This window comes from Cydia pomonella, chromosome 4 (assembly GCF_033807575.1).
Source record: "Cydia pomonella isolate Wapato2018A chromosome 4, ilCydPomo1, whole genome shotgun sequence".
Taxonomy (NCBI): domain Eukaryota; kingdom Metazoa; phylum Arthropoda; class Insecta; order Lepidoptera; family Tortricidae; genus Cydia; species Cydia pomonella.
The window spans coordinates 22290106-22318037 of record NC_084706.1 but is presented as its reverse complement, the minus strand read 5'-3'; the positions used below and the strand labels follow the sequence as shown (position 1 = coordinate 22318037).

The following is a 27932-nucleotide window of genomic DNA, read 5'->3' as shown; positions in this document are numbered from 1 at the left end:
ACAGATTATTATATCTTAAAGATATTTAACTCTCAAGTATGGTAAGTCTATCAGAGTATGGTCTAGTTCTAGCATAACAAAATCGCCCTATCTGATAAAATAAAACGATCACATACAAATAATTAAATATATTAATGTAAATTACAGTCCAATAGCATCATATCACACACACGCTCGTACGGACTAATGAAATGCATCTCACGGTAACCGACAATTACATATATAGGATCATGCTCAATAATTCGACAGTTAAGTAAGAAAAGCTGAAGAAATGAAAAAGTCAAAAATCTACTGACAAAAAACCAACACCGGAAACCGGCGTTGCTCGAAGAAAAAAACTGTTTTAGAAATTATGTTCGCCGCTAAATGAATATTCAGCCATATTATTCCAACATTTTTTGTACAAAGAAACCTTTTTTTATGCAGTAAGTATTGACATTACAAGTCTGAATATTAACTTTTAAGCGACTACTAAATCGAAAAATATAGATAACTGGAAATGATAATAGTTGGTAATATATTTCTATACTATACGCGTGAAATCATACAATGTGTTTGTTCAACAAATTATCGCCGAGTGGATAAAAATATAGCTTACGACATAGCTCAGGGGCGCATAGCGTATCGCACTCATTTTCTTACGTGTAGGTTTATATACATACATAATCCGTAGTAGGAACGTGTCAAGTCTTCTGCCCCTGGTCACAATAATATGAACGTAAATCACATCGATTGCTGCGACAAAACTATGTCACATACAGTAGTATTTACTTGCTACACAATACTTATATCATACTTGTACTTATGTACAAAAATACAAGTTTATTTTTATACATACCATGTTACAATGTTTATATATACCCTATGAGCATGACCTTTACAAAAAATGAATATTATATTAGAATATACAGGTATTTTTCTTATAACATTTTTCCAACTAATTTGTTACATACACACATTCAACTCAATAGAAAACAACAGTGAAAGACAAATGTGTATCTAAATCGTATTGCAACAAGACTATATGAAATTAGTAGTAAAGTGATTGTAACACAAGACTATATGAAATACTAATTCAACATTAAAATAAATCATAGCATAGAAATGCATTAGGTAACATAAGGGCATTTCTATTTAAAGTTGTCGTACCAGTTAGAATTGGGATTTTTTATATTATTTCAAGTCGAATATCAGCTTTACCTATTTTTACTAAACAATGTCCCCAAATTTTTTGGTCCGTTTGGTTACGGTTTTCAACGTACGTCCGTACAACCTTCTACGGCCGTAATAAAACGGACAAAAAAATGGTATGATATTTTGGGGATACTTTTTTTCTTGTATTAGGATCGAAATAGACAAAAAAATCCTAAAATCTAAAATGCAAGTTGGGGGTACAACTTTAAATAGATATACCCATAAATGAAGATGTTTAAAATTTCACATACTCATACAATAATGAGAGAACACTTGTTATTACCCTAGCATTACATGTAATTATACACCTATAATTTCCTTTAGTTATAATAACCAAATGTATTAAATAGCGTATGCTATTGCAAACATCTTCATTGTATACTGGAGCTATACATATCGAACCGTAAATCTAGTTACACGTACAAAACAAACTAATACTTTTAGTCCAATCAATGTTCACAACATAACAAAAACAAATCCATACCTTCAGACCGAAAGTGACTCAATTCAAAATCAAATACCTAATAACAATTAGTATAGTAAAATGCTTTATATTTTGCATCTACCTCCAAAGTATTCTTAAGTGTTCATAAATACGATTCATTACGGAGTAAGGAGGAGTCGTGCTTCGAATACGATCAGTGAACGCCCCTTTAAGCTCTGGTTTCCTAGAAGAGCGGTGCCGTCTTATAGCGTCCGTAATACAGCGGTTGAATGACGTCACTAGAACGTCGTCCTTAAACAAAATGGCGCGGTTTCCTAGAGTGGTGATTGAAGGAACGTTAATTTTGCGTCCGTAATATTACGGCCGCTATAAGACGGCTCCACTATCCTAGGAAATCAGAGCTTTCAGGATAATTACAGCTATACAATTTGTATCTTTCGTTCTAAAAGGCAATGTCAAATATCTTCTTTGGCAGATCGAGCGCAGTTCAGTGAAGGCGTTAAGAGCAAGGATATTCGACTCATTCGATTGAGGGTAGCGTCAATGGGGTTGGTCGGTCGAAACTTTAGGCACTAGTATAGGTTTCCTTGTAAATCCTATCAAGTGTTAAATTGTGGTTTTACCCTTTAACCTGTCAGAACCCAGACAGTTATATACTATATCTTATATCAACGTAATAAGGTTAAATACTGATATCATATGACGTCAATGGGCACCAAGGGGTTAAGCCAAAATATCGTAGAACAAAACTAGAACAGAGGAAACCTATGCTGGCGTCATCTATAAAAAAACTTGACAGTTGCCAACTTCATTATTTGAGGCCCATTTTTCACGGAATGTTTTTCCTTGTCTACCTTTTAAACCATTTCAACGCATAATAATTTGCGACAAAGATACCATTACCATATATTTAATTTAAATGGAGATGTAGGATAACTGTTAAAATACGAAACTATTAATAACTTTGGACCTTTATCCTCCTAGCGACTGCCTACTATCATTGAACTAAACAGGACTAGAGTGCAAACACCTGGTCCAGAAAAACCGGTTATAAATCTCACAGAATATTTTTGTGACCTAAAAGAAATTTGTTCTAGTTTTTAGAAGGCAAAATATTTATTAATATCTTAAACTCCGTTTCGAAAAAAAATTACCGGTTAGTAGTCTTACAACCGGTTTTGCTCGACCGATAAGATTCGGTTTGCAACTCATCAATGTGTTTCTTCGTCTCGCTCACTCCTTGCGCGGTTTCCGTTTCCGCTGGCCGTCACCGGCGCCGTCTGTGTCCACTAGAGGTGTTGTCTGTCGACAATAAATAAAAGAAATAAAATAACACAACTCGTTATGCATGAAGTAAAATAGTACAGTTGTATTGGTTACACAGACAGTCCATTGTGAAATGTTTACAAATCCAATCTTACTTGTAAAATATTACGATCGAGCCATTTTATACCATAATAATCCAGGTATACTCCTAAACTTTAGTTTTTGTCTATATTTTTACAAGTTTTTATTTAACTTGTTCGATTTAAATATTTTTTCTAATCTTGCAAACTATTTTTGAACCTTATTGAGCGGATAATTGCCTACATATGTAAGTAGGGTGGCAGACGCCGCAGAAGAGCATACATGTATGTAAAATGTGAGCGCAAAAACGATAGCCCTCATACGCATGCTATTTTAATTACATTGCGGATTGAATTGAATTTGATTGGATGTTACATCAAATTCAGCCGACCTATCAAATACCGTAATGTAATGAAAATCGCATATGAGTTATCGCACCGTCTAACCCTTTTCCAGGCCGCACCAATCTACAAGGTTTCCCCAAAAAATCCAAATATATTCCAATGAATCCAGCTTTGATGATTCATTTGAAGACAAGTAACATTTTCTTAAAGTATAATCTAATTTGAACCTTAAATTGGAATGCTAAAGTTGAAATTCGAATGGCGCGTATGTGGTCGATAAATTGTACTATGCCTGGAAAAGGGTTTAACTTAGCCTTAACAAAAAAAATGTTGATCCACCGAAATACTTGCTTAAAAAAAGTAATACTCTAGTAGTACTTACTCTTATAGGGTTCTTAAAAAGAGGAGTGTACAGGTTTTTAAAGGGTCGGCAATGCGCATGTAACACCTCTGGAGTTTGGCTATGGCTACGGTGACTACTTACCATCAGGCGGGCTGCTTGTTTGTGACCGACGTCGTATAAAAAAAAACTTACTTCCACTGTGTTCTCGGGTTCGGGCTCTAGTTCTTGCTCGGGCTCGGGCTCAGGCTCGGGCTCGGGCTCGTGCTCGGGCTCGGGCTCGTGCTCGGGCTCGGGCTCGGCGTCGAGCGCGGTCTTGCGGCGCGGCGGCGCGTCCTCGTCGTGCGGGTCGTCCTCCGTCACACCGTCAGTCTTCTTCAGGTCGTCCGAGCCCTGTAACACATCATCATTTTAACGATACGGTATATATTTACGGTCCCCACTCCTCACTAATCTCGTATGTACAGTATCGGCCTATAATATATCACCTTCACTTCCATGTTTTTACGGTAGATATTTTTTTATATATTTGTAAGTGATTTCCACCTCACTACTTTAGGTAGTCTAGTAGTAGTCCTTTTTGCGTTGTTGTTTTTACCATAGAGGTTTTTTTTTATATAGTCGTTTATTGTTTTATTAGAGCTTTTTTAGAAATATCCTGAGTTTCCTATTGTAATTCACAGTATTCATCATATATTTGTATAAAATGACTAGTAAAATATGGAATCTAAGAACAGACCTATATAGTTTCCTCTATACATGCTCATAAAAAAAACAAAGTGATATATTATTGGCCAGTACTCTACTTAACGAGTAAAAAAAGTTAAGTTAACTCAGCGGTTATTACACTCGATGCGGTTCGCACGTCGATCGGAGCGAGACAACGCTATGCGCGTTTTATAGCGACATCCCGCTCGAATAATAAGAAACTCAAATGTAAGCGGATTTTCAACGGGATCGGAACAATAATTGAGGATTCAAGATGACGGCTAACCGATTACGTATTATTTCTATAAAATACCCAGAATATCCAGGTACTGAACTTTAATCCCAACCCATCCAGCCTCAACAATAATTTTGAATCTTGACCCCCGGTTTGTAATAAAGGACCTAAGATATCGAAATAAAAATTAAACACAAAAAACAGACAGTTTTGAACTAAACCGAACAAAAGTTATATGTAATTTATGAAGCCAGAATTTTAATTGAATTTAAATCTGATTTAAACTTGGGGCCGAAAGTGTTCAGAGTGAATGTATTTATTCGGTCGTAGATTTAGGGGATGGCTAAAGGGCTCAAGTGCCCCCAAAAGCATGTGAGTCCCCCCCCCCCCCCCCCATGAAGAATTTTAGAGTCCATACTTAACCTTTTGAACGCCGCTTAGGATGTCATCGGACGTGCCCGTGTCGCCGCCTATACTAAGTAATAACAAACTGTGTAGTGCTTGCCACATAACTTACGATAAAATATTTTATTGTTTATAGTTTACAGTGATTAACTTCATTTTTTACCACCTTATCATTAAAAAAAAAAATATAATAATTAAATCACGTTTACCAATGTCTTTTTTATGGTTTCGTCCCTTTATTAATGGATTGAATCTGTGAATTTTACCAGCTATGCAAATTTATTGATGGACTTTGCTACATCACTATTATTTTTTATTTCGTATCTGTGACGTCATGAGCGGTCTACTATTTCAGACATTGGCGAAGGCTTCATTGTATTTTCGTTGATAAGTTGACACTAGTAGGGAGAGGATTGATCACATTAGAAACGTATCGAATCTGAAAATTTCAACGTTGTTTGGCATAATAAATCATAAAATTTTACACAGTAACACAATTCTTTTGATAAATAAATATTGTTAACTCAATATTATTATAGTATTCAAAGTTTTAAAACTACTAAACAGTACCTTCTTATATATTTTGTTGACCTAACATAACTTTGAAATATCGAGTAATCTACACCACTAAAATTTTCTAAGTTATATCTTTGACGTCACATGCGGTCTCATTTTTAAGACGACGGCGTAGTCTGTATTGATTATTATTGCGGAATATAATAACTTAGTAGGGATTACCGATGAACCACGATAACAGAGTCTCGCCTTATTTATCGATTCAAATATCTATCATCGATGAAAAAAACCGACTTCACGAAACCCTGGAAGGTAGGCACTAGTACAATTCAAATATATTTATTTCTAAGTTCAACTTTGAAAACGTCCAAGGACTCAATATGTCCAAGTGTCAAAATGTCCAAGGGTCAAAACATCCATGGAATCAAAATGTCCAAAGAGTAAATGGTAAAGTGGAACTGCTTGGATCGGGATCACAATGACAAGGATTAGGTACTCGATCATTTACTGCGAGGCCATCATGGCATGTCGTGTTGCTAGAGTCAAGTTTCTGGACGCTGAACGTGCACCTAGAACTGCAGAAGGAGTCTCTGCATGGCAATTGCGTATGAAGCGAATGTATCAACACTTGGTGTGGCTACTTAAGTCATTGGGTAACTTGATTCAGTTAAGGACAGATTCTGGTTACGGCAGATTATTTTTATGACAGATTCAGTCATGGAAAAAGTGTCTACCAAATCTATCATTCATGGATCTATAAAATATTATATGTATAGACAATATAGTAGGTGACGCCAAACCGCATCAGACCGGTAGGTCAGGATTATTGGTAACAATCAACCAGGGTCGCGTTTTATAAATTGTATGTCGTCATCCGACTCAAAATCTTCATTTTCGTCCGCTCCTTCTAAAATTCTAATTAATTCTTCAGCGGACGACATTGTAGAATAATAGACAACTTACGTCATAATTTTATAAGAACATATCGAAGTGATAAAATAGGTTAGCTAAGTAAGGTCAGTCGCATGCATAAATCTGACGTCGTAAATCTAAACATCGAATGAGAAAGTCGACGTAGATATTTCAATACCAATCATCGTCACATCACTGGTGTCTTTTAAATAAGACTTTGGCTACGAGACTTGGGGTAAAATCATACATAATCTAATGGTATAATTAAAGTTTATTTTCAACTAGAAAATATAATAAAATCAACAGATCAGTCTCACTGTTACTTAATTAACAATTACTGCGACTTACTTATGCAAAGAACCAAAGTAAACTTTATTAAAGTAAAGAATGTCTTGAGAAAAACATGAAAAAAAATTGTCTTATTTATCAGACTGCGGCGACACGAGCTGGGTATTGATTGTCTGATATATCAGACTACGGCGGTCAAAAGGTTAAATCTACCCTCTTTGTTCAAGCCCCTCCCAAACCAAAATCCTGGATCCGCCACAGTATTTAAATTGGAGTTTACTCCTTAAGAATCGCTTTTCATAAGCCCGGGGTATGAAAATGTATGGGGCGTGAAGTTAAAAATTACGTTACGTTATGTTTCGTGCGCAATTTATCTTGCGCATCACCTAGCAACGGCTGCATGGAAACTATTTATTCGATGTCACCAAATAACAACTGTCAATTTGCGGATGTGATCTTAAATTTTTTCTACTCGTTGACTGTAATGGTTGAATTAAGATTTCGTATACCAAACTATAATTGTGTATTTCCAATTCAACTATACCTAATATTCATTTCGATGCGCTGTAGTCAACTATAAAAAAAAATTATCAATCACGTACCGCCGCGCTCCCATAGAAAAGACTAAACGGGGGACTTGGGGGTTTTACATTTTTGTCTACTGAGATACTTATACCAATTTCCATTAATTATTTTGGTTTGATAGTAAATAAACTTTTATTTTAGACGACTTGTATAAAAAGTATTGTATACAAAAGTGATATAATCAAGCTTTTCAATTTCGTACCTTACTTGGGCAACTCAGCAAGCTTCGTTACCTAAACAGGGTACCGGAATGAAAACTGAAAAGCTCTCTATTATATCACGGTTGTATAAAATACTATTATAATCGTTCGTAAGGCGTAAAGTTCAGTGGTGCGGCGGAGCTTTTATCCCACACTTTTATCTATACTCGTATCTGGGCTGACCTTGGAGTCCGTGAAGCAGCAGTAGGCGACGGCGGCCGCCGCGAGCACGGCGGCCAGCACGGGCACGGCGTACAGCCAGGGCCTGGCGGCCAGGTACTGCAGCGCGCGCTCCACCGCCGACTCCTGCGGGACACTGGCGGTGCTACTGCGGGCTAGCTACTGGTGCAGCGGCCCACATCCTATTTCAACTTATACACACCATTTTTTTGAGAGAAGTCCCATGAATAAAAATAAAATGTAAATGAAATTTATTCATACATTTTTCGTTCCGTCGTTTCCGAGTTGTCATAAAGTCTATGAGCAATTGTAACGGAATGGAGAAAAAGTCGTGGGACTCTTCTGCTATTATGATCGAAAGTGCTCATTAGTTATTATTTTGAGTAGAACTAACAATTTTTAAATAAATTAATGGTGTGTACAAGTTTAAATAAAATAGGCCGTATAACACATGTGTCGATGTTCTAATTTCAATTTGTTTTGGAATTGTTCTACCACTAAATTAAGATTCCAACTTAATTTAGCGGTAGACGAACATTCTCTTAGGAATATTAACACTCATAAATTGTAAAATAGCATATTAACACTCAAAACATGTCCCAATTACAGGGTGGCAGTCTAGCTCTTTCAATGCTAAGCTATACTATGTGGTCCACACCGTAGCAGTGTTTTTCAACGTGCCTAGCAAAACCGTCTGAATAAGAAAACCCACTTTAAAATAAGCTATAGCGGACACCATACCAACCCAAGAATGAGATTATAACGCTATCTCCTTCACACTTTCTATGAACATGCAACAATGAAATAGGTGGCATCATGACCTCAGTCGTCAGTTGGTATTGTGGCTACCATAATCCAAGGATTTTACATTCAAACTTCATTGTTTAAGTCGTACTGTTGATGCACGAAATAAGACTGATTAGTCACACTCATTTGAACAGTAATATTCTGTAAAGTGTAAAGTTTAAGACAAATTCATGCTTTGAATTAGACAGCTAATGAAAATGACGCTCTAGGGCTCCTTTACGGGAATGGTAACGCTAGTTATCAAAAGATCCCGGTTGACGATTCAGCTATCACGGAACATACCATGCCGTACAACGCCAACATCAACAGCATCAACTGTCAAGCTCCGGTAAGATTTTTTCTTAGACTTTATTCACGATACCAATGATTCAATCTTCAAGCGCCGGTAAATTCAATGTGACGTCATTAGGCGGGTCCACGGTGAACGAGCCGCCTCGCGAGGAAATTACCGCGCAGAGCAGCTCGGTCTGTATAGACGTGCCTCGGGCGAAGTAAACGTACTCGCGGCCGCATTGCCTCGGGCGAGGCACGTCTCCACTAACCGAGCTGCATAGCGCGGTAATTTCTTCGCGAGGCGGTTCGTTCTATGTGGCCTATAGGTCATATTTCGCGTCTCAACGTGACTGAGACGACCACTACCAGTATGCATGAAAGGTTGCTAGCTTATAGTGGGTAGTGGCACTGGCCTCTCGCGCGGTCCTGACGAGGTAGGCGACGTATATGGCGATGGGGATGGCGACGTACACGCCGTACAGCGCCCAGTAGCCCGGGCTGTAGTTCATGGCGCGCATCATGCGACCCCATAGCGAAGTCTGAGGCCATTAGTCAGGTAAGTAAGTACAGTGCATTGCACTTTAGTCTCAGGCGATAGACGGGTGTACACAGAGCGAGCCACCTCGCGAGGAAATTACTAGGCGAAGCAATAGCGCGTCACCTTGTTCGTGAACTTAGTGGGCACATTCGTTTGCCCAGCGAGGAAATCCCAAAGCAATTTGCTCGGCAAGATGGTGTCCGTCAGTCATTAAAGCATTAGATCAGTTAATTAGGTATTATTTAACAATCATGCCAAGCGGTGTCGTCCGAGAGAAAAAGTTAGGTCCATACATATGTGGTGCGTTGTAGTAAATATTGAAAGCCTTAATTTATGTAATTCTGATTTCAATATATTCAATAAACTATCGCAACTATACAAAATTAATCGGTTTGTTAATGCTAATGGTGATTATTTTGTATGCATTTTATTGCAAGTCAGATAAATAGTTGAAATAGTAAGGGTGAATCAATCTTTTCTTGTCAGTAGCATGGGTACGATATTCTGGATCCCTTTTTAAAACCTGAAGGCTTTAAAGAGTGTCTCAGACTCTGTCGCACTTGTAAATTCGAACGTAAGGGTGACAGGGAGGCAACATGGCGAACGTGGTTCGCGGTAGGGCTTCTGATTTTAAGGCATTTAAATTCACCAAGTATAGGCTTTTGACAGTTATGTCTTTTTAATAAGGTATCATCTATGAAGTTTATTTATAGAATGTAGTAAGTATATTACTTCTGAGGCAAACTATTGGCGACTATTGTACCCTAGCTGACGGGATAGAATAATAACAAGAACTAGTTGATCCACCCATTAACTTAGTTGTTCATAAGGACGGCCAATAATAGCATCAGTATGCAAGAGAACTCTGCCAATCTTTAATGTTTAAACTTTTACTTTTAGAGAGTGAATGTTGCCATATTTCGTCGTATGCTACTATAATACACCGAACTGCATCATGAAGGGTTTACAAAAAGCACGAGGCCACATAGGTGCAATGTTACTTGTAAAATGCTACGATTTGGGTAATTCAACCGAGTCGTAATCTACACCTGTTTATACTATAATAGCCCAGGTGGGGTGAAACTTATTTTTTGTAAATATATTTAAATTACACGAGTAATGGTCATAGTTGTAAGCGCAACCAAAAGAAGAGGTCGCGCTCCCATACTACATGAGTACGGGAGCGCCTGTGTGGTGAGGTCGATAGTGGAGGTGTGTGCTCACCGAGTCGCGGGACAGCTTGGCGCGCTTGAGGTCGAAGGTGAGGCGCGCCCAGTCCGCCGCCGCCGCCTCGTCGTCCGCCACCACCACGTTGTCGAACAGCAGCGCCGGCGACATCGACCACAGCTCGAACCCCACCGCGTGCTACGAGTACAACCACGCAACTTTGGAATCGGATCACACGACTAACGTACTTCTCTAATTTATCTCGAGGCTCAATTTTATCGAACAAAAAACAGATTCATCAAGTAAATTAGTCTAACAAAAATTATAAAAAATAAAGTAAGTTCGTTTTTAGCTAGCAAATTTAAATCTCTGGAAATTCAGTTGTCGAGATACAATCTTGAGTGAATTGAAGACCTCACAACCCAAAAAAAAACTGAATAAAAAGTCCATCCTCCTAAGGCCCAGCAATACAAATGAAAACCCCAATATTTGCCACTGAAATTTGAACCCATAGTGTAGTTGATTTTTATTTGTTTGAAATACAACCCTGTTCCAATTGAATATGGTTTAAATTTCATTGATCTAAATAAGTACTATAGTTAGGACCTTGAGCCTTAGGAGGTTAAAATTATTCAACATTCCGACAAAATTTCACGGAAATTGGATGAAAAATGCGATCTATAGAGAATAAATATAATTACTGTGATTGTATCAACTACATTGATAATTATAATGAAAGTAATGACACTAAGCACGAAGAATTTACGCACGTAATTTAATTATATTGCTGTCTCATAATGGGCGAGAATATAATTATGCGCGTGCAATAAAGACAGGGACAAACGGGTCAATGTACGAAATTCTTCATGCGTAGCGCTCTTACTTTATCAGTACCAACGAAGACTGTACAGGCCGCGGAGCCATCATACAAATTGTTTAAGCTCCTTAACGATCGCAATGCAACTGTAACTGTCGCACATATGGAAGAGTGATAGAGAGACACAAAGCGTTTCGTTGTCGAAGCGATAGCGTGGCTAGGCTGGCAGCTTAGAATCGGGTAGACCTATATACCACTCATGTACTTACAACGGGCGTCATGCGGAAGGGCTGGTCGTCGCGGAAGTAGTCGGGGTTGGGGATCTTGCGCGGCGCCCACTTGCCCTTGTAGTTGGGGTTCGGGATCAGCGGCGCCCGCCAGATGCCCTGCGAACATCAACCTTATTAGAGGTTAGGGTCCACACAGAGCGAGCAGACTCGCGAGGAAATTAAATTTCCTCGCGCGGCCACGTGCTCGTCTAACTTTTGCCTCAGCACGTTTGCCTCAGTCGAGTCAATTTGCTCGGCAAGATGGCGTCCCTCGGTAGATCTGATATTACACTCGACAATTTTTAAAATGTTATTAATATTAATATTCATATTCGCCTACACTTCGGTACAATTACTAAAAAATCATGACATTCTCAGCGCCACGCTAATCTCGCGCGTCAGTTCGGACCTCAGACGTCCGACGTCAAAGCCTATAAGGAGTATTGCGCATATCTGAAGGCCTACCGCGAGTTCGCAAATTGCGGGCATCTCTCCCTGTCACTCTAATTACGCCTTAATTGGAGTAAAAGAGATAGTTGCCCGCATTTCGCGTACTTCGGTTTTCGTGGTAGGCCCCCTGGACAGTGACAGTGTAGTGTACCTTGTAGGCGGGGTTGGGGATCATGGGCGGCTTCCACGTGCCGCAGCCCACGGAGCACAGTGGGTTGTCCACCAGCGGCGCCTCCCACTCGCCGTCCATGTCCTCATCCCAGTCCGACGGCTTCTGCGCGTCCGGGTCTGCCACCATACGGAAACATTTACAAACGGATACATGCAGCTGCGAAATTGCATGGAAAAATTATCAATAGGCGGGTCCACACACGGGCGCTCTGGCCAGGGAAACGCTCCTCGGCCGAGGCACGGCCGGTTTGCGCGTAAGGAAATTGTCTCGCGCGTATGCTCGCTCTGTGTGGACCCGGCTTATGAATTCATTGATAAAGTCGCTGTGTTCTTTTATGGCTGATGGTAAATTTGGGATCAAAGATACGTGAGCGGTAAAATTATCCATAAAAAAGTATGTAGTCGTAAATGTATTTTTGATAAAATAACTAGATGACGAAGAAATCGGAATAAATTAAATAAAATAATCATTGAATTCAGGCATAACTCATATAATTGTTAGTAATAAAACGAATTAATTATGCATAGGTTGAGTTTTAAAAATAAGACATTTATGGCACCTGTAAATCGTAGATTTTCTCCGACTTATTGGTGATTTTGGGAAAAAATAAAAATCAGTAACCGAAACGTAAATTTTTCATTTCCATTTTTATCCAAGCTTCTTAGTCTAGTTGGTTTAAGGCAGTAGGTAGAAAAGCCACAAAAGAAAAAAAATCTTATTCTTATTACATCAGATTTATACATTTAGTAAAAATATTAACATGTTATTTTTACGCCAATCATTCCTATTACCATCCATTCTGTAAGAGACGGACGCAAGCGGTTACGCCGCGGACTGGACGTACGCGGCGCGCGGCATGGGGGCCGGCGCCGAGCGGCACGATCAAAATGTATAAACTTGAATAGCCGAGTCCACACAGAGCGAGCATACGCGCGAGGCAATTTCCTAGCACATAAAACAAGCAAGTGTAGACGTGCCTCGGCCACGCCTGAGCGCGCCGCCTCGGCCGAGGCACCTCTACAATGGCTTGTTTGTGCGCGAGAAAATTGCCTCGCGCGTATTGCTCGCTCTGTGTGGACCCGCCTAATGAACCCGTTTCGACCGACAGCGGCGGTCGTCGCGCCGCCACACTCGCCGCGTATGTTCAGTCTGCGGCCTTACAGGTTACAGGCCCTTATAAAATCCGACCCTGGAAGCAGAGCTCTCTATTCGGTAGTAGTTAGTACAGGGACTGACCGGGGATCATGTCGGGCTGGTCGTCGCGCCAGCCGGCGGGCTTGGCGGCGGCGGGGTCGGGCAGCTGCGCCGGCGCCGCCTCGTCCCAGTCCTCCGGCTTCGTGGCGGCCGGGTCCACGATCTGCAAATCAGCGGCATTCATGATCGACCAATAGTAACGACGCTAATCGTAATCACGAAGATGTCCCGCTATTTCCATCTCTATCACAAGCGAATATTTATGTTGCTGGCTCGCTCGCACAGTGGCATTGACCGCGGCTTCGGCGGAACGACAATATAATTGGCGCGTAATAGAAATTGGAAATGGCTGGTCAATGTACGATATTCTTCGTGCAAAGCACTCAGACTTTAGCACACATACATTGATAAAAACATGCTGAGCCGATTTCCCAAAACTGGTTAACGAAAGGTCATATTCCATATTAAATTGACTATGTACTCTTAACATATGCATTTATTATGCGACCAGATTGAAAGTAGCACGCCTTACCACTGAGGTGTTTTAATTTTAACCGACTTTAAAATGTCGAAGGAAGAGGTTCACAATGGTGTATGCCCACTTGTCCCTGTCCCACGTGCATGATCGCCGCCATACATGAGGCGAGGTCAAAAGCCGGGTCCACACAGAGCGAGCATACGCGCGAGACAATTTCCTCACGCACAAACCGGCCAGTGTAGATGTGCCACGGCAGGAAAACGCACGCGCCGCCTCGGCCGAGACACGTCTACACTGGCCGGTTTGTGCGTGAGGAAATTGCCTCGCACCTACGTGCTCACTCGCTCTGTGTGGACCCGCCTAAATGGGAATGATTTATACGGATGCACCTATTCCCATCTGTGCCCGACGGGGACAAATGGGAATACACTTCACTTCGTCAGGATCTCTTTTGTTATGTATTTTCTTCGATTTCTCAAGACGCTTAATATATATTTTTTTGTTTGAAAGAAAGAGAAATCAAGGTAAGTAAGCCCCTCAAATAGTACACCTCGATCGATCTTGGTATTTTTTATAGCAATTCATGCATTTTTGGTGAAGTGGAACTGCTTTGGTGCTTATGGTCTTCGTCAGAGTTCCTCTACATGATGGCCCAGCGTAGCCCAGTCTAAGGGACGCAGCTATGCGGTGGAATGAGATAGCAATATCACTTACTCCCTCTAACGCATAAATGCGTACCTCGGACTGGCCTGCGCTGGGCCATCGTGTAGAGGAGCCATTAGAAGACCATAAAAAGATGGCATTTTAAAATGTTTTGTGAAGTCGGTATATTTTTTGTGATTATACCTTCTCCCTCTCGTCCCAGTCATCGGGCTTCTTGTCGTCGGGATCGTCGATCTCCTGCGGCGGGTTGACGGGCGGCGTGAAGTCCTCGAGCAGCGAGCCGGCGTTCACCTCCTTGTGGTCCACGAACACGCTGAACGTGTTGTCGGGCCGCACCACCAGCGTGTACAGGTGAGGCTCCTTGTCCTTGTAGATATCTTCTAGGCGTTGGCTGGAATCATAATAACAATTGAGAATTTAAGAAAGTGACACCAAAATGCCTATTACGAATCCTCTCCTCTCCTTCTTTAAGCCTAAGGATCTAAATTTCCCAGCCATAAAAAGACGTTATAATGTTACCTTTAGAATTGAATTCTGATTGTTTGTGGACTTGATATAGCGGCCGTGAGATTGGAAGTACTTAAAGATTTAATTATTCTGAAAATTAAATTGTTATAATTGAACTGTATTATACAGAAACCTGATATCCCAGCATTCTAAAAAAAACGAATTGATATCATCAGAATTTTACAAAAATTCTAATGATATTACACCGCAACCGAATTAAGATATTGTGTTTGATCATTCAAACACAATATCTTAATTCTAATTTCAATCTGTGTGGGGTGCGCTAAGTGGGACATGGGATAGTCCAGTTTCCTCATGAAGTTTTCCTTTAACGAAAAGCGCTAGTAAATTACAAAGGAGACTGATACCAAAAGACGGACACGACAATTTGCGACTCTCGTTCTTTTTTTTCCAATGTTGTCATGTTTTGACAACTTTTAACGTAACTACTGGCGCAGCATACCGGAAAACCGACGAGCGGTTCGGCCAAGGCCGCGCTCGTGCGAGGAAAACGCGTGCGCCGCCTCGGCCGAGGCACGTCACTGGCCGTTTTGTGCGCGAGGAAATTGCCTCGCGCGTATGCTCGCTCTGTGTGGACCCGCCTATTTGCCTCGCGCGTATGCTCGCCCTGTGTGAACCGGCCTAATGACCACACTAGTACTACGAGTATATAATTAGACTCAGAGACTCACGTAGGCTTCTTGCTATGTTTCTCCTCAATGGTCCCGTTCTTCGGGTTCTTGTGCCTGAAGATGAAGTGTAGCTTGTTGTCGTTGCCGCACTTGTCGGGGCCGAACATGATGGTGTACGGCGTCTGGTCGAAGAACTTGCGGAGGTCCGCCTTGGTGTTGGCGCCGCGCGAGAGCAGCTTTACATAGGCTCCCCCGCAGTTCTGGCCCTCCTAAAGTGTTTTTTTTAATCAAAAATGTTAATTGATACAACCTTCAATCACTGTACTTTTCTTTCGACAGTCATCTACTAATCACTTAGGCGATTCTAAGAAACCCAAACATAATGAGGTTGCGTAGTTTTATCATTGGTCAGTGTATTCAAAAAATTACATTTTCACCGGTTCTAAGTATATGTCAAATTTCAGTTGATATGGATGGCTGAAAACTGGTCGAAAATAAGTTTGACAGTTTTAAAGACAACTTCTAAACTATGAATTGTACCACAAGATGATGGGCCTGGAATGCTTTGTGACATCTTTAGAAGCCAATAGTGTATTCCTTTAAAATAAAAAAATAGGACAAGTACGAGTCGGACTCGCCCACTCAGGGTTCCGTACTTTTCAGTATTTGTTGTTATAGCGGCAACAGAAATACATCATCTGTGAAAATTTCAACTGTCTAACTATCATCGGTTCATGAGATACAGCCTGGTGACAGACGGACAGCGGAGTTTTAGTATAAGGTCCCGTTTTACCCTTTGGGTACGGAACTCTAAAAAAGCCAATTTAAAATACTGTATGATAAATGAAAAGACTTCCTAACCTTGACTCATTGTTATATTTTCTAATCATAAAAATATATTTATTCATGTATAAAAATATACTATCAAGTATAAAAATATATTATGGGATATGGCAATAATTTTGTATGCAGAGCCTTAGTAAGCTAAATGTTAACTATCACTATACCCCCTACATTTAATACATAATTTCCTAACTTTAATAGCATTGTTATCAACTCTTTGTCTTTTAAATGCTTATATGTGACGTCCAACGAGTGAAGGTCCCTACCTTATAGCAGCCGGCACTTACGCTGTTATTAACGATGATCCATTATAATGCGCCGAAGCACTGATAAGGAGATTCTATGGCTCAAAAGGCACAAAACCTGCGCGGTGACTAGAATATTGACTGGACATTGTAAGCTTAACAAACACATGTTTCAAATTGGAAAGAAACAAGATGCGACATGCAGGTTCTGCCAGGAGTCAGAGGAGACTGCAATGCACATTCTCTGTTCCTGTGGACCACTAATGTAAAAAAGAATTACCTACTTAGGGCGGCATGTATTGCAACCCTAAGGTACAAAACATTACGGCCCAAAGAATCTGGAACTTCCTGGATTCAGCAAAAATAATGAACTTTAAAGGGCCGTCATAATAGATCACTGATTGGTCGAAGTGGCAGTCGCAACACTCCCAATGCGACGCTATCCGGCGTAAGCGCCAACCGCCATAAGGTGCCTATACCCGAGCCCGAGGAATGTTACATATGTATAAGTAGTCAAAATGAAATGAGAAAAACATTTAGTTAAACAACATGGGTGTGCCATACACTTTTGTGACAACAAAATATTACAAATCATTGTTCATCGAAACTCCTTTACTCGCATTAACTAGACACCCACATCACAAGCGTCATCATTTCCGAATAAAGTTTCCAGTTTGGCGTCGCGCCAGTATATTTTCAAAACGTGGACTGCAACATCTTTGTGTTATTTTAGTTTCGTTTATATCCCCTTTTTATTTTTTATTGCTATGATTAATGTTTAAAGGCATCTGCAAGGGCACTGACATTGTCGGTGTTGCGTTTGGGCAGAAAATAAAGATTTCGTTTTTGGCGTCGTGTTTTATACCACAGACTTCACACTTATAAGGGCATTTTTAGGGTTCCGTACCCAAAGGGTAAAACGGGACCCTATTACTAAGACTCCGCTGTTCGTCCGTCCGTCTGTCCGTCTGTCACCAGGCTGTCATGAACTGTGATAGCTAGACAATTGAAATTTTCACAGATGATGTATTTCTATTGCCGCTATAACAACAAATACTAACAAGTACGGAACCCTCGCACTTGTCCGGTTTTTTATTTAAAGTTGCACACTACACTTTTTTTCGATCCTTCGATCCTAATAGGAGAAAAGAATCGTCTCAAAATTTTCATACACTTTTCAATCTCTCCATCCATTTAACTTCATACACAAATCTATGCAAAATTGTAACAGAACGGAATGAAAATCTTGGATTTTCTTTTTCTTCTAGTGTCTCTCCCTTCGATTTCGATTTATCTGTGATTTTTAGTAGAAACATAAGTGTCCAAATTAAAAAAAAATGTTTAGTGTACAACTTCATACAAAGGAATCCATTACGTATACAAATATATTCATAATATAAGCATCAGACACAGTAAGTTCATTAGGCCTGATGCAATACTAGGATTTACTTTCTCACTGTCCTCAGTGGCACCTTGAACTGCGTCTAACACTGGCTCAGCTAAAGCCAATTAGTTACGGCTCGACTATCGGTCACAACTAATTGGTTTTTTAAACATGAACCAATTATTAATATGACGAAAAATGTGTTGTGTTGTAAAAAACAGTTCTCAAATCAACGAATGTCAAAATAAAGTTCTTGAAGATGCTGTATGTATTATTATTAACACTATTATAAAGTCCGGGAGCACCACACACTATACATATCAAAAGGAAAAAACGGAACCCTTATAGGATCACTTTGTTGTCCGTCCATCCGTCTGCCAGTCTGAAAGACCTTTAAAAACCTAAAAATAAGTTAAATTTGCAGGGATCGGGCACCGGTATTTTTTGTATGGGAACGAAAACGGTATTTTTTCGTTCTTCGTTACTTACTTCATTTCTAATTAGGCAATCTAATAATACGAAGTCGTTATCTGAAAACACAACCGAGTCCTACATTTGGAGTATAAAATAAACCGAAACATAAAATATTTCGAAGTTTTTGCAAAAAACCGGTTCCGATCCCTGTAAATTTGTACGGAACCCTTGGTGGGCGAGTTCGGCTCGCACTTGTCCGGATAAAGTTGCCCTCGGCCAAAAGTATGAACGGCCTTAAGCGGCCTAAGAGTCAAATGGGTCCAATTCATGAATAACGGACCTTTAAAAGATAAAATATTTATAGACTTTTTTATCAATACTCATACATGACACTGTGTCTGAAAACCATGGATGATAAGAAGAAAGCCATCTTCAATGTTATATACAAGACTATTTTATTTGTTTAAGACCTTTACAAATACAGTTAACCTCGTGAGCCCCACCGTACAAAATTTACCTATTTTATTAGAATGCATACATTTGTGAACCTTGTTAAGAACTAAAAGAAATGCTACTTTATTTGGATCATGAAAGGTTCTAATTCGATTGAAAAGGAGTGTACAGTCGCCATCAGAAATATCGGAGCAACCGAGGTGCTCAAAATATCTGAACACGCACTCTATCGCCTTGACTATATGCGTTTCAACTATCTTTCCTCGGTCCGCTGTGCGGAGATGCATCTCCTTGCTCCACCACCTTCAACATCAAAATTTTATAGCAACTCTTTTTCTTTTCGTGCTGTTCGGTTGTGGAATGCTTTGCCATTAGACATTAGACGTGCTAAATCCCTTCCCGTTTTCAAAAATCTTTTGAAGACTCATACCTTTCGCTGCCTTAACTTGCCTTTATTTATGATTGTATAATATATAATGTATGTATGTATATATGTATTCATTTTATTAGTATGTAGGTATGTATTATATTGTTTGCGTCTTCATTTTGTTGAATTATATGTATATCGGCACTACCCGTTCAATGTTGTAAGTTCATAGTTTCCTGCTACCCAAAGGTTGTCTGGAAGAGATCGCTTCTTAGCGATAAGACCGCCTGTTGTTACCTAACTTTTACGCGTTTTTTCATTTCCTGTCTATTTTTAAATGTATGGTGCACAATAAAGAATATTTACTTACTTACTTACTTACTTACTTACTTACTATAGAGTAGAGACGTGTTCATATATTTGTGAGCACCTTGGCCGCTCCGATATATCTGATGATGACTGTACATGGTAATGCACATTGGGCCTTATAGGGTTAAAAGAATGTTATCCAAATGATGAAAATTGTGCAGAATGGAGAGCCTTGGTGCAAAAAATAACGATCTCATGTGGTCGCGACTGCCGCGAAAACCGAAATTCGCAATCTGCGGGGATCTTTCTCTTTTACTCTCACTAAGACGTAATTATAGTGACAGAGAAAAATGCCCATAATTGACGAACTTCGATTTTCGCGGTTATAGCCGTTTCCTCATGACTGAGGGTCGCAACCACGAATCGAAGAAGAATCTTATTTTCTATCACTAGTGTCTATTACCAAAATAAAAAGATTAAAAAATTATGTAGCAAACTTTAACCTAAAATGAAATGGAACCATTCCATACCTGCATAGTAACTTCATACTGCACAACAAGTGGTTTGTCCTTGAACTCGAAAGGCCTGTCAAGCAGAGCAGAGATGGCAGCATGCTTTGCTTCTGTCGTCAAAACCAGACCCAGGTCGTCGCGCAGAATCTTGCGTGAAGGTGCTTGGATCTGAAATAAGACTTTTGTAAAACTTTCATTTTTGATACTTGTATGTAATGTCTTGCGCAAACGCATCCTAGTGTGCCTACACTTGACTCTAAATCAATCAAATGTTTGTTTAAATTTAAAACAAACATAACCTTATTACTTGCGAGTGTAATTTTATTAAGTATGCTAAGAAGTTCTTTTATACAATAAGAGCTGTATTGGCTGTGTCCAATTGTCCATGCAGTAGTGGGATGTACAGACAGACTATTTTTTAACTGACTGTGCATTATGTATGTTTACGAACAGTGTGAGGTACAAAGTACAAAGATATTTATTTATATATTTTATATACATTCAACATTATATGTATTACATATACATATAATACATTCGGTAGTGATAAACTAAAAGAGAGCGACCTAAAGGATGTCGAAGTTTAAGATGTACTTCTGTTCTGCAGGAAAATGAGAAGATTTGAGGAGAATAGTGGGGGAATGCCCGAGACAGTAACCTGCATCTCCAACTACAGGGAACTGGGCTCAGTGAACGCAACAAGCGATCAACAGCCCGCCTGCTTCCGGCTGGTTGTCCCTGCACTACATCTACATGTGAAGTTTCAGCTCAATCAAAAAGGTGGGGTGACAAGCAACCGATCAAGGCCATTTGCACATTGTACTTTTTAAGAGAGTGACACTAAAGTGCCGATTACGAAAGCTACTCTTTTAACCATTAAGGATCGAAATTTCTTAGTAATAAAGACCTTGAAATTTTAAGTTTAGAACGATTGTCGACGCCATATCACGTCGAAATATGTATTTAATTCTTAATTAATACAGTTTAATATACCTAATGATAAAAATTTCTTCTGTATCTTAAGTAGGCGGGTCCACACAGAGCGAGCATACGCGCGAGGCATGTCTACATTAGCCGGTTTTTGCGTGAGGAAATTGCCTCGCGCATAGGCTCGCTCTGTGTGGACCCGCCTATTTGCAATCTTTCTCAATTAATATTTCAATTTATTTCAATTTATTTATTTCCTTTTAGTACATTTTTAACTTTACAGTATATAATTCGTAAGAGTAGGAAATGATTCCTCCGTACTAGTAAGAACTGTATGACGGCAGGATGCACCACCTCTCCCAGAACACACTTAATCTATCTAAGTCTAGACGACACAATATACACAGTCAGTATCTCCGCAGCACTAGTTATATATATTTATATAAAGATAAAGAGAATATAGTATATATACATATACAGGTTGCAAATTCAACAAATGGTATGGGAAATTCAAATAAGTGTTTATATATGCGCGCGCGCGTGTGCGTGTGCGTGTGCGTGTGTGTGTGTGTGTGTGTGTGTGTGTGTGTGCTTGTATGTAGTTGTCATCATATCATGTGAGATTCTAAATACCACGAGAAGCATGTATGGATGGATTTGTATATATGTAAGGCCAACGTATATAAGAAAATTATGCAATAATTTTTTGGGTTAGGTTAACATTTTTAGACAGTAGTTTTTAAAAGTTTTTCGGTCTCATCATAATCATATAATTTCAAAAAAGATGTAACTTCCGCTTTACACCGATTCACTGTAAGCTGGGTTAAATTAATACTTGTGGAGATCTTGTTGTACAGAAATGGACCAAGGAAAAAAGCAAAGTCATGGGCAAAACTAGTTCTACTGGGTGGATTGATAAAAATTCGGTTTCTTCTTCTCTCAGAAACTCTTGAATATGGCGCTTTCTTGTGTTGTTTTAAGATGGTTGCTTTTATAAATAACTGTCTTACTGATAGAACGTTAAATTCTTTATATAAAGCGGTTGTTGAGTATCTGAAGTTTTTGAATGTAGCTACCTTAATAACTGCTCTTTGAGCTCGTTCTATTGCAATCATGTGAGACTTTTTGGCACCTCCCCAAACTTCAATGCCGTATGATATGATGGACTGGCAGAGTGCAAAATATACATTCTTGACAATACCAGGATCTCTTAAATGTCTAATGTTTTTAAATATATACATTAGTTTCCTAACTCGAGAGCATAAGGAATTAATGTGGTAGTTCCATTTTAAATTTTGATCTATATTTACACCAAGATATTTTACGACATTAGTTGATTCAAGTGTGTAGCAGTTGCAGGGAGCTGTGTAAGTGTCCGGACAAGTGTGTGCTTGAATACAAAAATTAGAAGGTTGCATGGAGTTCTTTATGCTAAACGTAACATATTTTGTTTTGCTTAGATTGAGCGATAAAGAATTATTATTGAGCCAATTCATAACATGACATAGGCCTTTTTCTGCAGTGAATTTAACATCATGCCATGATGGTCCGTCAAACATAAGCACAGTATCATCAGCAAAGGTCACAATAGCAGCATTTTGGAGTTTAAGGCGACATAGACCATCTATATATATTAAAAATAAAGTAGGGCCAAGTACGCTACCCTGCGGTACCCCGAATTTTACTAGCGTCTCATGACTATTATGTTCACCTATTTTAACAATTTGAGTTCTATCAGTAAGATAGTCAGTGAAAAGTTGGTGAGGAGTTCCTCTTATACCTAGCTTCTGTAGTTTATCAAGAAGGATTGGGATAGAGACAGTGTCAAAGGCCTTGGCTAGATCGAGAAATACTCCTATGCATTTGGATTTGGAATCGAGTTTATTGACAATATGTCCGACAACGTGATTAATTGCATCTGTAGTTGAGATATTATTTCGAAAGCCATATTGATTACTGGACAGTAGGTTAAAATTTTGCAGAAAATGTTTAAGACGTTTATTTATAACCTTTTCAAGAACTTTAGATACAACAGGAAGTAGTGAGATTGGCCGGTAATTAGTGACACTGTCTTTATCTCCCGCCTTGTAAATAGGTACAACCACAGACTTCTTAAGCGCTTTGGGGAATACGCCAGTAGATATGGCTAAGTTACAAATGTGGGCAATAGGTCTAGCAACTGAGGAAGCTGAAAGCTTAAGAAGAGCAGATGGTATACCATCCCAACCTGTAGAAGAGCTATTTTTTAGTGACATAATTGTATTTAGTACTTCAGTTTCATCAGTAGGCAGCAATACTAGTGAATTAACCGGGGTCTGTATACAAGGTTGTTCATTTTCATTTAGTACATTAGAGGGAAAGTGAATGCGACGCGTAGTAATATTCGCGGCGAGGTCTTGTCCTATATTGGTAAAATATTCGTTGATGAAGTTGATCGAGTCTGTAGAATTTGATTTAATTTTAATAAGGTTAAATGGTTCAGTTTGGGGTTTTTTAATATGACATATCTCTTTTATTATATTCCAGGTCTTTTTTAAATCATTTTTGTGTTTATTGATCATGTCGCGTTCATAATTTCGCTTTAGTGTATTAAGTATTTGATTACAAGTATTTCTATACCTCTTATAAGAGATCTGTAGAATTTCATCATCAGGATATTTTCGTGATTTTAAATGAAGTCTGTCTCTGTGTTTCATACAGCGAAGTAAACCAGGCGTTATCCATGGCTTGTATCTTCTTTTCCTATTTGAAATCCTTTTAATAGTCGTGTTTTTTTCTATAATGCTGGTGACAATTGATAGAAAATTATTTGTAGACTCCAGTCAGTAGTCAAGAGATCCTGCATGGCAGTTTTATAATTAATTTGGGGTCTCGTACTCTGTGTCGAAGAGAGAGTAGAATTTGTTGTTACGGCCGTTATAACGCAGTAATGGTCTGTTAGGCTCGTTTGATAAACTAATGTTGTAATTGGGAGGTTAGTTTTGACAATTGAGTGATCAAGGCAATTGTTTTGCCGGGTAGGGAAATAGTGACTGGGCATAAGTCCATGCATGGCAACCATGTTCAGCAGGTCGGAGCATCTCTGGTCAGACGAGTCATGTTTGGTATCAATGTTGATATCACCCATTAATACAACATTTTTAAAATTACGAATCGAATGCAAAATTTCATCTAAAGTTGTTAAAAATCTATCAATATACCTATAGCAAGGCGGTCGATATATTCCAAGAATCGCAAATTCTTCATCTATTTTAATCAGTAAACAGTTGGCATCTTCAAGGTCAGGTTCACACACTCGGACCTTTAAATCGGATTTGATATATGCTACAACACCGCTATTTTGATTAATTCGTTTTAAAGTAGGATAACATGTATAATTAGGTAATATGGGAAGTGTCAAGCCACCAGATAGCCAACATTCAGTTAGAATGATTATATCAAATTCAATTTCGAAACTAGCAAGAAAAACCTGGAAATTATCAAAGTTGCACGATATACTTCTTATATTTTGTGTAATTAAGGTTAGACTACGTTGATTTTTTTTTGTTTGTAATAAATGTTTACATTGGCTGGGGTTTTCAACTAGGAATGATTTACCGACGGTAATATTTTCATCAATATCTTCAATAACGTTATTTAGTGTCATAATAAGAAAAAAATATTAATGACATATGCAGAAAACACAATAAGGAGTGTCTTCTGTGAGAATAAATGTAATATAAAACGAGTGAAAATACTATCGCCGCACGTTAAGAGGTTACCCACCACGCCAATAAAAAAAATAAGATACAGTATTACATATGAGGTTTTTAATGCCATATAGGATATTATTGTTAGAATCTCTCTGGTGTGTTTTATTTGGTGTGATTGTGTATAGGTTATGTTTAGTGTGATGTGAGTTCCATTATTACGAGTACTTACGACGATAATTATAACTATGTAGTATGAGCGAATATGCATGTTACTTAGAAAATATAAAGATGCACTAGCATAATCCATGTATAAAACTAAAAATATTGACAGTCATGCTTGAGTGTTTTCCAACTGTTTGGGGTCCGTAATTTCAACAGCTGGCTGGCCCTCTTGTTTCCTTACGAACAGTCTTCCTCCGGAGGTCCACGAAGAGTAGAAGTCACCTCTTTTTACGCCTGATCTCGCGAGAAACCGTAGGTGGCTACATTTGGGTGTGAGCCGCTCATTTATAAACACTGTATTCTTAGGTAGGCAGTCAAAATGCCCTGTGTTGAATTTGTCAGTTTTATTAGCTGCATTAAATTTCTTGATGCCCTTAAGTAGGTCAGTTTTTTGTGACACTGTACAAAATTCAACCACTATAGGTCTTGGCTCATTTTGTTTGCCGCGCGCACGAAACAAGGAACGAATAAAACATTTATTGTAATCCAGGTTCAAAGCCATGTGTATTTTCTCTACGATGGCGATTGCCTCTTCGGAGGTCTCAGTAGGAATATTACGTATTTCTACACTGGTTTCCAATAGTTTTCTCTGAAGTGATTCTACTTGGCGGCCCATGCTGTCAACAACCGATGTAGTAGCTTGTCCTTTAATTTCAAGAGATTCCATACGGTCTTGTAATTGAGTTTGTTGTGCACGTATATCGTTCAGCATAGAGTATAAGCTGTCGTTTTGCTCCTTAACTTGCGCGATATTGCCTTCCATCTTAGCGAAGCTCGTAGCTTGTTCTTGTTTCAAGTCTTGGAACATTGTAAGTAGTGTTTCCATTTGGGAAGCAAGACAATAATCACGATCTTTTCTCTTTCTTGATGTTACATTGGTTTCCGAGTCCGACATCACAGTAAGATCTGGGTTAGATTGCGTTTCTGAAGGGAGGGAATTTGGTGGTGTTCGCATCAGTGATGACATATCTGTCATTATAAGTAATTCTCGTAGTTATAACAAGTACTATTTCGTATTAGTACTAGACGGTCGTTGATAACGTGCGCTGCGTAGCACCTCGTAGCAATTTCGTAGCAGCGCGTAGCCGATAGCTCCGTTAGGTGATAGTCTGAATCACGGGTATACACTTGTCTCGTTTTGACTGCACTCACGGGGTTAGATTACGACAGGGACACTGCACTGGCTATAGAGTAAGGTCATTTCCGCGACCAATGAGATTTAAGATAAATATTTTTGCATAAATTAAATGTGCGCGGAGTATTGGGACGCGTCCGCTAGCTACGGTATCCGAGAGGGAAGAGGATATTAAAAATAAATAGAGAAAACGGAGGACCGAGTTGTTTAGAGTTTTAAAAGGAAAAACGGGAACTGAAATTACAACTGTGCTGCTTTGTTTAATAGAACTCTAAACCAAGTGCGTGTATATGTGTATTAGACCCCAGGGGTTGAGACCAAATGAGGTGTCTATCCCAGAAACTACCAAAAAAAAAAAATAATACTGTCCATAACTATCCAGGGAGACAGCAGAAATTGCAAACATATGTTTTCAATATATTACCAGAGTATTTGTCAAAAATCTTTGTGTTTATTGGCTGCCACTGCAGCCCTTAAACATGATGACATGATTCAGATAGCTACCGTTGCAATGGCAAAAATTGAAGAATTATAGCCTCACATGTATCCTCCATTTGCCACATTTGCAGAATTTGGACCCTGCGACATATGTGTGTGTCCAAATTTCATAAAGTGGCTAGTACAACAAAACAATCCACCATCACAAAAGTAATAGATGCCAAAAATGACTATTTTGTGGGTCCTTACAGATGGCATGCATGTCACTCAGTAAATGCCCAGTGTTTTAGATCTATTTCTCCAAGATTTTAACTAGTGTATTAAGATCCCAGTAATATGCTTTTAATTGATTAATTTTTGTAACTTACCTCCCATTTACCATCATATTTAGCAATATTTTCATCAACACCCTGTTTCTTGGCCTCAGATTTCACCCATTTTTTCTTAAATGCATTCTCATCATCAAAATGCTCTGCTAAGTAAATGCTTTTTGAGTTTATTGATGGGCTTCGATACTGGTCCTCTTCTTCTACCTGATGAGAAAGTATTGAATCATTATCATTGAATTTGTTTACCTAAAAACTTTATGAAATGAAGGCCTTATTGGAAAGGTGAAAAGATCTTCTGTAAAAAAATTGGTAAAATCTCAACCAACTAAACTTATCAGATGCTTATCATCCTCCTAAAAAGATGGCAAAATAGGTCATTCACCTCATTATTAAAGCATGATAGCTATAACCTGTAAATTTAAAATGATAACTAACCTCTACGGTGACTCCATCATTAGAGTCTTCGCTGTCGGCATAAACATTCGCCGCTGAAGTCACTAGCACCAATAAGGCACTTAAAACACACACCTCACGAGTCAATCGAGCCATCTGAAAAGATCAACTGAACTAATGATGACCGCCTTTACAACGCGTCGGATTACAAATGTTGAAATAAAATGAACCACGACAGCTCTTCAGCTAAGATTAAAACGCCTGTAAATGCTAACTTAATTATAAAAAGTTAGAATAACGCTTCGCGAAGCGTACTTTAACCCGAAATACGGGCACCGGATATCCTCAATAACTTTTACCACAGGGGGACACTTTTAAGTTTATCCTGGCGAAATTAACGGGAAACATGTAATTTCTCACCTTGCTCTACGTCAATAACTGAATTTATTGGTCAATCTTCATTTAATTCTCAATGATACTGTGTCTGAGAAACTTCAGATCTAGATGGATTTTCGTGAAAATTTTCAACCAATCAAAAACAAACAGTTGTCACGGTAGCGATCGAGAATTTTCCGTTGCGTTCAATAAATGTAAAAGTTTTTT

General features: G+C 39.0%; 1 protein-coding gene across 2 annotated transcripts; it reads right to left on the bottom strand.

Annotated features, from left to right (window-relative positions):
- Positions 1-113: 113 nt before the first annotated feature.
- LOC133517252 (calnexin) lies at positions 114-27888 on the bottom strand. 2 transcript variants are annotated; one of them, XM_061850470.1, is made up of 13 exons: positions 27750-27888; positions 27372-27485; positions 26976-27140; positions 20212-20361; positions 15727-15935; positions 14711-14918; positions 13429-13549; positions 12172-12308; positions 11571-11687; positions 10542-10682; positions 9193-9318; positions 3866-4063; positions 114-2941 (listed from the first exon to the last, which is right to left on the bottom strand). In XM_061850470.1, exons 2-13 carry the CDS (start codon positions 27483-27485, stop codon positions 2873-2875), a joined length of 1755 nt encoding a protein of 584 aa, XP_061706454.1. In that variant the 5' UTR covers positions 27750-27888; the 3' UTR covers positions 114-2872. The 2 variants fall into 2 exon arrangements, with proteins under 2 accessions (XP_061706454.1, XP_061706455.1); XM_061850471.1 differs by lacking the exon at positions 9193-9318 and adding an exon at positions 7703-7825.
- Positions 27889-27932: the final 44 nt, after the last annotated feature.